General features: G+C 50.2%; 1 protein-coding gene across 3 annotated transcripts in view; it reads right to left on the reverse strand.

Annotated features, from left to right (window-relative positions):
* Positions 1-11492, reverse strand: part of Naca (nascent polypeptide associated complex subunit alpha) — a 13238-nt gene extending 1746 nt beyond the window's left edge. The window contains exons 1-5 of one of the 3 annotated variants that reach the window (XM_029542335.1): positions 11381-11492; positions 10497-10568; positions 1878-7961; positions 658-743; positions 229-306 (exon numbers count right to left, since the gene is read on the reverse strand). In XM_029542335.1, coding sequence (XP_029398195.1) covers positions 229-306; positions 658-743; positions 1878-7961; positions 10497-10566 — 6318 coding nt within the window. In that variant the 5' untranslated portion in view covers positions 10567-10568; positions 11381-11492. Of the gene's footprint in view, positions 1-228; positions 307-657; positions 744-1877; positions 7962-10496; positions 10569-11281; positions 11355-11380 lie in introns of those variants that run through there. The other 2 variants (XM_021204434.2, XM_029542334.1) reach the window with 2 other exon arrangements.
* Positions 11493-12045: the final 553 nt, after the last annotated feature.

The raw sequence follows: 12045 nt of genomic DNA on the forward strand, positions 1-12045 counted from the left end.
AAAAGAAAAAAAGAACACCTGAATGTGCTCAGCTGTAGCAGTTCACCAAGAGTTGTACCACAAGTACCCTTTTGGAGGCAGTCTTATATATGTACCCTAAGCTAACTGACTTGCTACAAAGCTAGCTAGCTAGCTCCTAACTCCTAATCATTCCGCTTTCGTGTCCCAAGTGCGCCATTTCACATATGCACACCCAAGTCCTGATCCACACTTATGACTCCATCTTACCTTCCTTGCCTTCTTCTCACTCCGACTCTGCTTGGCTTTACTAACAGGTTCTTCATCGATCTCAGCTGCAGCTGCCAGCTGAGAAGACAAAAGTTTTGTTTTGAGACAGGGTTTCTGTGTATAGCCCTGGCTGTCCTGGAACTCAAGAGATCTTCTTGCCTCTTGAACAGATTCAAAGCTTTGGACAATTGCTTGCACGTGGTTTTGCTTTACAAAAAGATTCACAATTCAAATAGCCAAATCCTTTACAGTTAATCTTGGTTGCAGACCTTCAACCAATTTTCTTTTCTTTTGAGGCATATTCTCACTGTGGCCCAGGCAGACTTTCAACTTCTGCCTCAGTCTTCCAAGTACCAGGATTACAGAACTGGCCAGCACACTTGTCCTCTAGTGCATTCTTGACTCAATGTAAGTTAAGAGAGCACGCACCTGGGCTTGTTGTGTGGCTGTCTGTGTGGAGTCTTGTTCCTCGAGCTCTGGCACTGACTCATCACTGTCAGACTCTGTTCCCGATCCTAGGATGACAGGTAACTTTTATTCAACAGTAGAATTTTAAGAGGTGGCACCTCATCATAGCCTGCCTGAACTAGCTGTCACTGCTTTATGCAAAGGCTTACGAGGCTAAATGTAAGTCAATTAATCGGCTTCTTTGACCTAGCCCGAGGCCTCCAACTTACAGGAATCCATTGAAGACCTTTCTTCAGAGATGTGGGACAATAGCTAGATACAGATAAGCAGCTTATATGCTGTAACTGCCTTCTCTCTCTTAAGGTCTTCACTTCTTGGCACAAACACCAAGCATCCGTGAGATTCCAAATTTTATTCCCATCCCAGAAATAATTGAACAGAAGGCATCTTTAGATACAATTAGGTGGAAACCCTTTAAACAGGGGGGTTAGAGGGTAAGAAGCAGTTGTGCACATACACTCTGCCTTTCAAACCACTCCCAGAAAAGTTTTAACCAGGCACTAGACAACCTCCATATTGTTAAGCCCCATCATTTCTCAACTCTACTAGATATAGACCTGTGGCTCCCCCACTCCCAAACATAACTGACACATCTTAATTTCCCTCCAATTGAATGGCCAAGCATCAGCATAGTCTACTGGAGAGGAAAGCATACACCCACACCATTCTCAGGCCAGGAAAAACAGCTCTCTACATTCTTAAGAAAAGGAAGTCCCCAGGCAACTGGTAGTTACTAAGTCTAAGAAGAAAAAGAATAGCTTCAAGGTTTTTTTGTGTGTGTTTTTCCATTTTAATCTTTTTTTTTTTTTAAAAAAAAAAAACAAAAGCAAATTCCAGGCCCAGGGACAAGGTTAGTGATGTGATGAGAAGTAGAGTACAGTGAAGACCTGGTAGTAGGTCTTGGTGTTCAGTATCAGCTCAGGTTAAAAAGGATGTTAGATCCAGAGTTTACTTAGCCTGGACCACTTTACACAAACACAAAGTATTATTACCTGAGATGACAGAAACCAAGGTTTAGATCATTTCTAGAGCTTCTACATTTAAAGTTACCATTTTATGTACTATGCCCAAACTCAAGCAGACATACTGCACAAAGCGACGCGTCCTAGTTAGTATTGGTGGGTAGCCCCCGAGAGGGGTGTGGGCAACACACCATGCACACAGCAAACCAAGGCAAATACCCTTGTTGTTCTTCAGAACAGGCTGCTTGGCAGAGGGGGCTGGGGCAGGGGTCCCAGCAGGTTTAGGGGCAGGCATGTTGACGAGGATCGGCTGGAAAGGCTCTCCCCCAGAGACTGCTTCCGGGGGAATCAGAGGCGGCAGTTCATCCTCCTCAGCAGGGACTGGGAGCTTAGAGGGTGACTCCAGCACTGACCCAGGTGTGGACTCAAGAAGTGGCTGTTTAGGAGGCAGAGGGGCAACTGGGGAGGGAGTAAGAGTCAGGGAAGCTGCTGGGGTAGGCTTTGGAGCCACAGATGCAGACACAGCTTCTGGAGGGACCTTGTCAGGGGTAAATGCTGCCAGAGGAGCAGCTACCTGAGACCCCACAGGACGCTTTGGGGAATGAAGACAATCACTGCCTTTTGCAGGGCAAACAGGCAGAGCTTCTGTAGCTCTTGAGGTGTCTTTCTCCACAGGGGTTGTCTGAGGGGCTAGGGCTACTGCAGAAGGGAGGCCCTTTGCATCTTTCTCAGTGGAGGGGTCTGGGCACTTAGGAGAGGAAGCAGAACTGCTGTTGGCTCCCGGGCTTTTCTGAATGGGAGCAGTGATGACCAAAGCACTTTCTGGAGCAGGTGCAGCAAGCACTTCTGTGGAAGCTGTAGGACCTTTCTTTGCCAGGAGCTTTTCAGATGCCCGAGGGGTAGTAGTTCCTGTGCTACAAGAATCGGACACTGGGGAGATATGGGAGTCTTTTTCAGGAGAGGCAATGGGTGAGAGAGCAGAGGCCTCTTTAAGAGAGGGAAGAGTTGTAGTGGGGAGAGCAGAGGCCCTTTTGGAGGATGGGGCCTTTTTAGGAGGGGAAGAATTGACTGTGGACATGAGAACTCCTTTGGACACTCGAGTTTCTGAGGTCTCCTTGGGGGCCCCTTTGAGAGATGGAGCTGTTGAAGTCTCAATGGGGGTCTCAGTAGCTGGAGCCTTTTTACAAGATGGGATTGCTGTGGCCTCTTTTGGAGCTGTTTGAGGAGCTGCAGTAGCTGGGGTCTTTTTGGAGGGAGAAATCTTGACTGGGGGAGCTGGGGAAAGGGAAGTGGCAGCTAGGGCAGTGGAAGCACTTGCAGGAGCTGGAGCTGGAGCTGGGGGGCTTTTGCTGGAGACAGGCGTAACAGCCGGGGCAGCTAAATTCTCCTTGGGGATTGTAGTTGATGGGGCCTTTTGCAGACTGGGAGGAGCCGTCTGTGCTGGTGAGGTGGCGACAGCTTTAATAGAAGGACTTGCTGGAGACTCTTTAGGGTCTGAATTCCCTGGTGCCTTTTTGGATGATGGAATCTTAGGGCTCTTTGTTGGGGAGGGAGGGAGGGTTGCTGGGGCTTCTTTGAGATCTACAGTCTTTGAGGTCTTCTTATAGGAGGAAGGATTCTTAACTGGGGGCACAGCTGGGGTTACTGGAGCCTCTCTTGGGGAGACAGCAACGTCCTGTGTCTCAGCAGGGACAGGCACTTTGGAGGCTGCAGTTGCTGAGGCCTTCTGTGGGGTGACCCTTTCAGAGGGTGGGGCTGCAGTTTTGGGTGCCTTTTGGGGGGAGGGAGGACTTTCAGCTAGAGTAGTAGGGGCATCTTTAGGAGATGGGGTTAGAGGAACCTGTTTAGGATCTACAGTTTTGAGGGCCTTTTTGTGGGAAGAAGGTATCTCCAGTGGCACAGCTGTGACCCCTTCAGGTAGAGTTTCTTTGGGACCTACAGTTTGTGAGAGCTTTTTGGAAGATGGGGTTACTAGCATTTCTTTAGGACTTGCCATTTTGGGAGTCCTTTTGGAAGATGTGGGAATTTCTAGAGGTGCAGCTGTGACCCCTTCAGGAGATGGGGTTGTGGGTGTTTCTTTGGAGCCTGCTGTCTTAGAGCCCTTCCCGGGGGAGGGAGGGATCTGCACTGGTTCAGGAGCCGGGGCTGGGGTTTCTTTGGGAGCTGCAGTTTTAGGGGACTTCCTGGGGGAGGGATGAGTTTCCAGTGGTACAGCTGTGATCTCCTCAGAAGGTGCTGAAGTTTCTTTGGGGACTGCAGTTTTGGGGGTCTTTTTGGAAGGTGGGGTTGCTGGAGCCTCTTTGGGATCTGCCATTTTGGGAATTTTTTGGGGGGATGGAGTTATTGAGGTTTCTTTGGAGGCTGCAGTTTTAGGGGCCCTTTTAGGGGAGGCAGGACTCTCAGCTAGGGCATTAGGGGCACCTTTGGGAGACAGGGTCACAGGAACCCCTTTGGAGGCTGGAGTTGGGGGTAAAGGAGAAATCTCAGATGGCACAGCTGTAACCCCTTCAGAAGATGTGGCTGGAGTTTCTTTGGGGGCTGCAGTTTTGGGGAACCTTTTGGGGGATGAAGTCAAATTTTCTTTGGGGGCTGCAGTTTTTGAGGTCTTTTGGGGGGAGGGAGAAATCTCTCCTGATACAGCTGTGACCCCCACAGATGGGGTTGCCGGAGCTTCTTTGGGGGCTGCAGTTTTGGGGGCCTTTTTGGGAGAGAGAGGACTTTCAGCTAGGGTAGTAAAAGCATCTTTGGGAGAAGGAATCTGTTTAGGCACTGCAGTTTTGGGGGCCTTTTTTGGGGAAGGAGGAATTTCCAGTGGCACAGCTGTGACCTCTTCAGGTGGAGTTTCTTTGGGGCCTGAAGTTTTGAGAGACTTTTTTGGGGATGAGGCTGCTAAATTTTCATTAGGGGTTGCATTTTGGGGTATCTTTTTTGGAGGCAGAGAAATCTCCAGGGGAACAGCTATAGCCCCTTCAGGTGGAGTTTCTTTGGGGCCTGCAGTTTTGGGCGACCTTTTTGGGGACAAGGCTGAATTTTCTCCAGGAGTTGCACTTTTGGAGGTCTCTTTTAGAGGCAGAGAAATCTCCAATGGCACAGCTGTGACCCCTTTAGAAGAAATTTCTTTGCAAATTGCAGTTTTAGGGGTTCTTTTAGAAGATGAGGTTGCTGAACTTTCTTTGGGAGCTGTAGTTTTGGGGGCCTTTTTGGGGCAAGGAGGAATCTCCAGTGGTACAGCTGTGACTGTGACCCCTTCAGGAGATGGAGTTGCTGGAGTTTCTTTGGGGGCTCCAGTTTTGGGGGACTTTTTGGAGCAAGGAGGAATCTCCAGTGGTACAGCTGTGACCCCTTCAGGAGATGGAGTTGCTGGAGTTTTTTTGCGTGCTGCAGTTTTGGGGGACTTTTTAGGACAGGTAGGAGTCTCAGGTAGGGTGGCAGGGGCACCTTTGGGGGGTGGGCTTGTTAGAGCCCCACTGAGTGCATCACTTGCTGGGGACTTTGGTGGGGAAGTAGGAGCCACATGTGGTAGAAGAGGAACGTCTTTGGGAAACTGGGATGTAGAAACTTCTTTGGAGGCTGCACTTTCTGTCGCCTTCTTAGAGGTCATAGCTGGGGCACCCTTAGGGGATATGGATTTTGGAGTCTTTTGTGGGGAAGGAGAAGTCACTTTGGGAGTTGAGGCTGTTAAAGTCTCTTTGGGGGTTGCAGGTGCTAGGGCATTTTTGAGGGAGGTAGGAATCTCAGCAGGAGCAATGGTGGTTTCATTAGGAGATGGGGCTGCAGGGACCTTTGGGGGAGACGGGGAAGTCACAGCGGGGACACTTTTGAGAGACAGGGTTGCTGAAGTATCTTTGGGGATTGCAGTTGCTGAAGGCTTTTTGGGAGAGGTAGGAGTCACATCTGATATAACAGGGTCTACTTTAAGAGACTGGACTGCGGACATCAGTCTGGAAGCTGTAACTTCTGGGGTCTTTTGGGAGGAAGGAAGAATTTCTGCTGAGACCTTTTTGGAGGATATAGAAGTTTCTGTTGGAACAATAGGGGCCCCTTTAGGGGAGGGAGGAGCCCCAGTTGAAGGAACAGGGGCCCCTTTGGAAGATGGAGGAATGGGAGAAAGCTTATTAAGTGAGCCTTTAGGGCCTTGAAAAGAAAGACCTGCCTCTGGAAGGAAAGAAGACTCAAGTGGACAAAGAGGAGATGAAACATTTCCAGGAGAAACATCTGAGCGAGCAGAACCCTTCTTGGATGCAGGCCGTTTAGTCTGAGCAGACACACTAGTGTCTAAAGATGAGGAGTCAGCTAGACAAACCACAGCCCCTTTGGAAGACACAGGAGCATCTGGGTGCCCTTCAAGAGAGGAGCCTGAAGACTCCACAGGAGAGACAGCATCAACTTTCCTTGCACTGGAAAAAGAAATCCCAGCTAAGGGAGGATGAGGAAAGGGTACAGATTTGGGGATTTCAGGGGACAATGCCAATGTAGTCTCAGAAACAGAAGCATTCTGGGGGGACAAAGCCATAGATGAAGCCACAGGACAGCCTTCAGAGGCTAAAGGAACCAGAGGTGAAGTGTTAGAAGGCACAGTTCCAGGAGCCACTGCCGGGGAGGTAACAGAGCTTTTGAGAGGCTGACTGACAGGGACTGGGCTGACACAAGAATCTGCTGCGACAACAGCGGACGGAGAGACAGCGTGCAGGGAAGTAGTAACAGCAACACCAGCAATGGCGGGTCGCACTGCAGGGGCAGGTCCTCCTGTGGTCGTCTTTGTTACAGTGTCTTCTGAAAGTACCTCCAAAGATGATGATGCACTTGGAGAAGAGGGGGACTCTTTAAGTGCTATTGGGGACAAGGGTTGTAGAGTAGCGTCTTTTCTGGTAGGGAGCCCTGCCTGGGCTGGAGAAACAGGGGCTCCTACATTTACCAATACTGACATAGGAAGATTCTTAAGGCCTTCAGTGGCCGGCAGAGGAGACACAGGCACCCCTAGAGTAGTTGACACTGGAGGAGCGGGAAACTGCTTGTGAGCAGCAGGGACTACAAGTGAGGTACCAGGGGAAGCTGGGTCTTTACTACTTCCAAGACCTGATGAAGCTGGAGGAGGCACATGAGTGGCAGGCGCTACAGAAATGGCAGAAGGGTTACCCAGGGTAGGGTGGGTGGCTCCAATACAGGAGACAGGAGTTTCTTTTAAGCCAGTTTTTTGAGAAGCGGGAACTTGAGTCACCAAAGGCTGTAGAGCAACATTAGAACCTTTGGAAGCGAGAGAGGCTGTAGGAGACAAGGAAGTACCAGCTACATCTGAAGAGCCAGGAGGGCTGCAGAGTTCACTAGTAACGGCAGAGGAGCCTTCGTCAACAGATGGCGCTACCCCGGAATCAGCAGGCAGCAGCTTGGAGGGAAGGGTAGGGACTACACATCGCTCAGGTGGGCAAGAGGCTGCAATACAAGAGAGACCTACAGAAATGGGATTACTCACTGCAAGACCTGACTGACCTGGAGGCTGGATGGGAGAATTCAAAGAACTGTGATGCAGAAGTGGAAGATGACAGCCCAGAGAAGTAGAGGGTGCTGGGGGAAGGCTGGGAGTTGCAGTGTTCTGAGCAGGTGAACTAACGGGTCCCTTTAGGTTAAGGCTTAGCTGACTCTGTGTCAGAGCTGAGGAAATGGGGACACCTCTCACTGGGGAAGTGATGGATAGTGTTTGAGGACAGGACATTAAACCAGGCTGAACAGAGGCCAGGGGGGTTTCAAGGTGGGAAGGAAAAGCACTGACTACATCTGGAGGACGTGGGGTAGTGCCTTTTAGATTCAGGGTTCCCTGAGAGGGAACTTGACTGGTAGAAGTCTTTGTTTCTAAGGGAGGGATGGAAGCTGCCAATGCCCCCAATTCTGCTCCAGCAGCTGATGGAGGTGAGGTGAGAGGGTGAGGGGGACACACAGGGCTCTTCTGAACCGAATGAGGAGCTAATGCGACCAGAGATAAGGGAGCCGAGGAGGAACGGGCACCTTTCTGAGCTAGACCTACCATGGGAGAGGCCAAGGCTAGTGCAGCTGGGGAGATGGGAGGCCCTATCAGGTGTGGCAGGAAAGTTGGGGTGGGAGGGGCGGTTCCTGAGGGCAGAGCAGTTTCAGCTGTTATGGGCTGGGCAAAAGGAACTTCAAAGGGGGTCGAGGAAACACTAGATGGGAGTGGAGAAGGCTGATGAGCAGTTACTAGAGGGCTTTGCTGGGGGCCCAGGGAAGAAGGAGGGGGAGGTCCAGGCTGCCCTACAGCAGCAGCATTCAAGGCTGAAGACATAGGAAGCACAGCTGGAGAAAAGCAAAAATAAAATAAAATAAAAAACAAAACAAAAAAGGAAATAAAGGGGGGGGGAAGGTGAGTTGTGCAGCCCACGTTGGTAACATGCCTCACAGGAAACAACACAGTCTAAAATCTGAGAATGACGGTCACCACGCGGGTTAGAAACAGGTGACAAGCAATATCAACTTTGCCTGTGCATATTTCGGTGATTAAGTGGACTACATCCTTTAAAATAAACCAACTATTTTAAGGTGGGGCCAACAGTCCAAGACTAGCTCATCTCTAAATCAAGAGCACAGGCCTACACCCTGTTACTGACTAAGCCTAGGGCTTTACACATGCTGTACAAGAACTCTACTACTAAGATTATATACACACACACTCATAATTTAGCCCTCTTTTTTTGAGACAGTTCTACCAGTTTCTTAGACTGTCCTAAATTGAATCTACAACTCTCAGCTGCTAACACCCTGTGGCACTAGTCACCAACCTGGAGTAATTTCCTCCTCCTTCACAAAACTGACACTATTCCCAATGTTTTATTTTTTAGACATGGTCTCACTGCAGCACCTAGGAACTCAGGGTTGTCTCTAACTCTGGATTAAAGGAGTATGACCACACTTCACTCAATCGTTCCTGGCCATACTTTTAGACTTCAGGGGGTAGGGTACAGAAAGTGAGAATTCAGTTATGCTGGATACAGCTAGCTTAACTCAGTTCTACTAAAGCTGAAGCTCAGCATGTGGCACCAGACATGGATCCTGGTAGGAGTGGGTCGTACACCGCAGAAGCAGGTCGCACTCCACTCCCTAGGTATCCCTTCTTCTGCAGTTTTAGCTCTTCACTCTTTAACTCAGGGCTCAAAGGATCGTCCTTTGAATTATATCATAAAACTAAACCCAAATCATTAAGAAATACTTTAGAAATACATGCTCCCTACTCCTTAATCTAGGTAAGTATGCTATCCCGTCTAGTCAACTATTTGGCACCACAAAGATTTCTGAAGGAGCATAATTTCTGCCACTCAAGAGACAACACTAAATTAAATCAGAGTCAAGAACGATGAATACCTAGGACGTGAATCATTAAAACGCCCACTGAGCCAGCTTATTCCCAAATTCTTATAGTAGAGATTACAGGACAAAGAGGTGGCTGGACCAGTCTTTCTGGAGAATTGGTAGGTCAAAGCCTTCTAATTATAATGCAAATATTTCTTGTACAAATATTAACTAGAATTTAAAAATATGCCCACGTCTCTTGCTTTTGTACTATAACCAATATACTGATTGTTTTCATTCATTTCAATAAGTTCAGACTAATTAGGAATATCTTTAGCAACACTAAGGACTGCTTTAGACCAGGATATTCTAAATCCACTTTCAGCTTCCACCTTTGGAAGGTAGTTTGACTCTGTTGAGCTCCGGAGTTGCAGATCCCCAGAAACCATTCCTTCTCCACATCCTCCAGTTCCCAGCTCAGGGTCCCACCTCCTTTTTGGTCTAGCAGCTGGATTAATCCCTTCGGCTGCTCAAATCAGACAGGTGGGGAGGGAGGACTTTAATGCTTTTAAATATAAATAACTTTAATTTCAAAAGAAAACACAAACTCCCATGAGTAACAACAAAAATTCTATTTAAAAAAGTGGAGGGCATATCTTTTCTTTTTCCCCCTCAACAGGGTCTCTCTGTGTAGCCCTGGCTGTCCTGGAACTCTGTAGACAGACCAGGCTGGCCTCGAATTCAAGAGATTTGTGTCCATGCCTCCCAAGCGATGAGATTAAAGGCAGGCACTCCTGCCCAGCCTTTATCTTCCAGCTACCCTTAAGATATCCTTCATTTAGTTATGTAGAGCTGACTTAGCAAGCAAAACCATTCTTGTTCATTTCACAAGCTCTTTTTAAAGTTCCCTATCAAAATGTGTTAACCAGCATTCAAGCCTATCTTCAGACAACATTCTGTTTCAGTTGGAAAACCCCAAGAATTTATTTCAGTCTTATGTAATGGACTACGCTAGCAAGCAGTATCAACCCCTCTGAGTTAACCAACCCAGGCTGACACTTAGGTAGGCCATGCTTATAAGCAGCAATATGTCATCCAGACATGTGATGAAGGCTCGGTGCCAATCATGGCTATCTAAAACCTCGACCTAACTTCTGGCCGGAACTTCACCAAAGCTCAGGTCTCCTTGGCCTGCTTGAGCCGCCCAGTTACAACAGACCAGAACGACCCAGCCCCTTCCCTACTTGGGTTTCCTATGTGTAGATTCCACAGAAGAGCTTTTCAAGCAGCTGATGTATTCACAGAGCAGGCTAGGGAACTCGTGTGTGTATAAATCTCAAAGATACAATCTTTTTACTTTCTTCCCCCTAAAGAGTCCCCTTCCCCCGGGCAAGGTAACAATTAGATCGCATACTAGAGCTACAATCCCATTTCAAATCTTTCTTTAAAGTCAGTAAACTACAAAAGGCAGATATCTGTCCCTTTACCCACCAAATGGTTTTAGGATCAATTTTCACGAACAGCAAAAGAGCTATGGTCACCTACCTGTCTCAGCCTGAGGCTGTGGCAACTCCTGCTCTGTAGCAGGGACGGTTTCAGTGGCTTCACCGGGCATTTCTGAAGGGAATAAAACGGAGGCCCCGAATTAACTAGGGCGGATTCACCTGCCTAGCCCAAGGATTCCGCCTAGTCAACTATTCCGGGGGGAAAAAAAAAAACAGAACAAAAAACTGCATAAGGCCCATTAAGAAAACAAACCCCGAGGATCCGGACAACCTCCCAAAAAGCGACTGAAAACGGGGTCAAACTACGCCACGGCCCTCGGATGCCTGCTCCAAGGGTCTGACCTCACGGGGCCGCTTCACTTAGCCGAGAGCTGACTTCGCCCCGGCCAGGTCCTCGTTTTCACGTTTCCGATCTCACAGGGGCAGCAATCCCAAGGTCTGGCTCCTAACCGTGAGCGTCCAGGCGCTACTCCGGGCCCCCTTCCGGTCCCCACAGTCACGCCGCTGAGCCTGGGACCCCCCACCCCACGACTCTCCAAGGACCACTCCGCAGAGCAACGAGAACACGGGATGCCCCAGGTCGGGCGACGCGGCGAGTTCCAAGGCTGTGACCCACCCCCCCAACCTCCTCCGGATCCCCGTGGCGCCCTCCCCAGCTGCAGACGCGCCCAGCCTCTCCTGCTCTACCGCAACGGTCCCCGCGTCCCCACGCCTTACACCCTCGGCCGGACCCGGGGCCCTCCTGTCCTGCTGTTGCCGGGACCCAGAGCGCAGCCCCCATTTTGCCCGCGGGCGCGGGGTCGAGGTCAGGACGCGGAGCCCCACCGAGCCGCCAGCGATGCTGAACTCAATGCCCGGGGCCGCAGAGCTGGCATCCGGCGAGGATGGCTACGGATGGAAAGCAGAGGCGCCGGCGGCACTTACTGTGCGGAGATCACGGAACCAAGATGGCGGCAGAGAGAGCGAGCGAGGGAGCGAGCCCGTGACCCACGCCTGTTGCAGAAGGAAGCCCGGCGCCGAGAGGGCGGGGCCAGCATGCGGTTCCGGGTCAGGCGCACGGGCCTCCACTTCCTGTAGCCAGCCGAGCAGCTGTTCTCCCGGGCGGGCACGGCGGCCGCGCGGGCTAAATAAGGTTATGAATTCCGAAGAGGACGCGCGGGCCAGGCTGGGGGCGGTAGGGGCCGCCCCGTCATGGCCTTGACCCCGAGGGACGCGCCAAGACCGTACGCGACACAGCGACAGCTGTTTCGTTAGGACGGCCGTCCGGGTTTCCTCTTTTAAGAGAACGAGTTGCGAATTAGCGGGGAACGTCACAGAGCCCGCGTTCGCACCGTTGGAGAGAGGTGACCTAGGTTTAAATTTTGGAAAGAGAGGATTTAGGACAGCAAAAGCTCGGTTCTCTCCGGGGAAAACCTCCAACACAGAGCACAAACACAATTCGCTTCGCCTGATATTCTAAAGTTCACCCGTTTTTAGGGTCGCAGGACTGTACATTAAAAACCCACACTTGAGCCTGGGAAGGTAGCTCGGTTGGTAGAGTGATTGCCCCGCATGCAAAAAAGTCCTGGGTTCCATCCGCAGCACCACAT

The sequence above is a fragment of the Mus pahari genome, chromosome 9 (assembly GCF_900095145.1).
Source record: "Mus pahari chromosome 9, PAHARI_EIJ_v1.1, whole genome shotgun sequence".
NCBI lineage: Eukaryota > Metazoa > Chordata > Mammalia > Rodentia > Muridae > Mus > Mus pahari.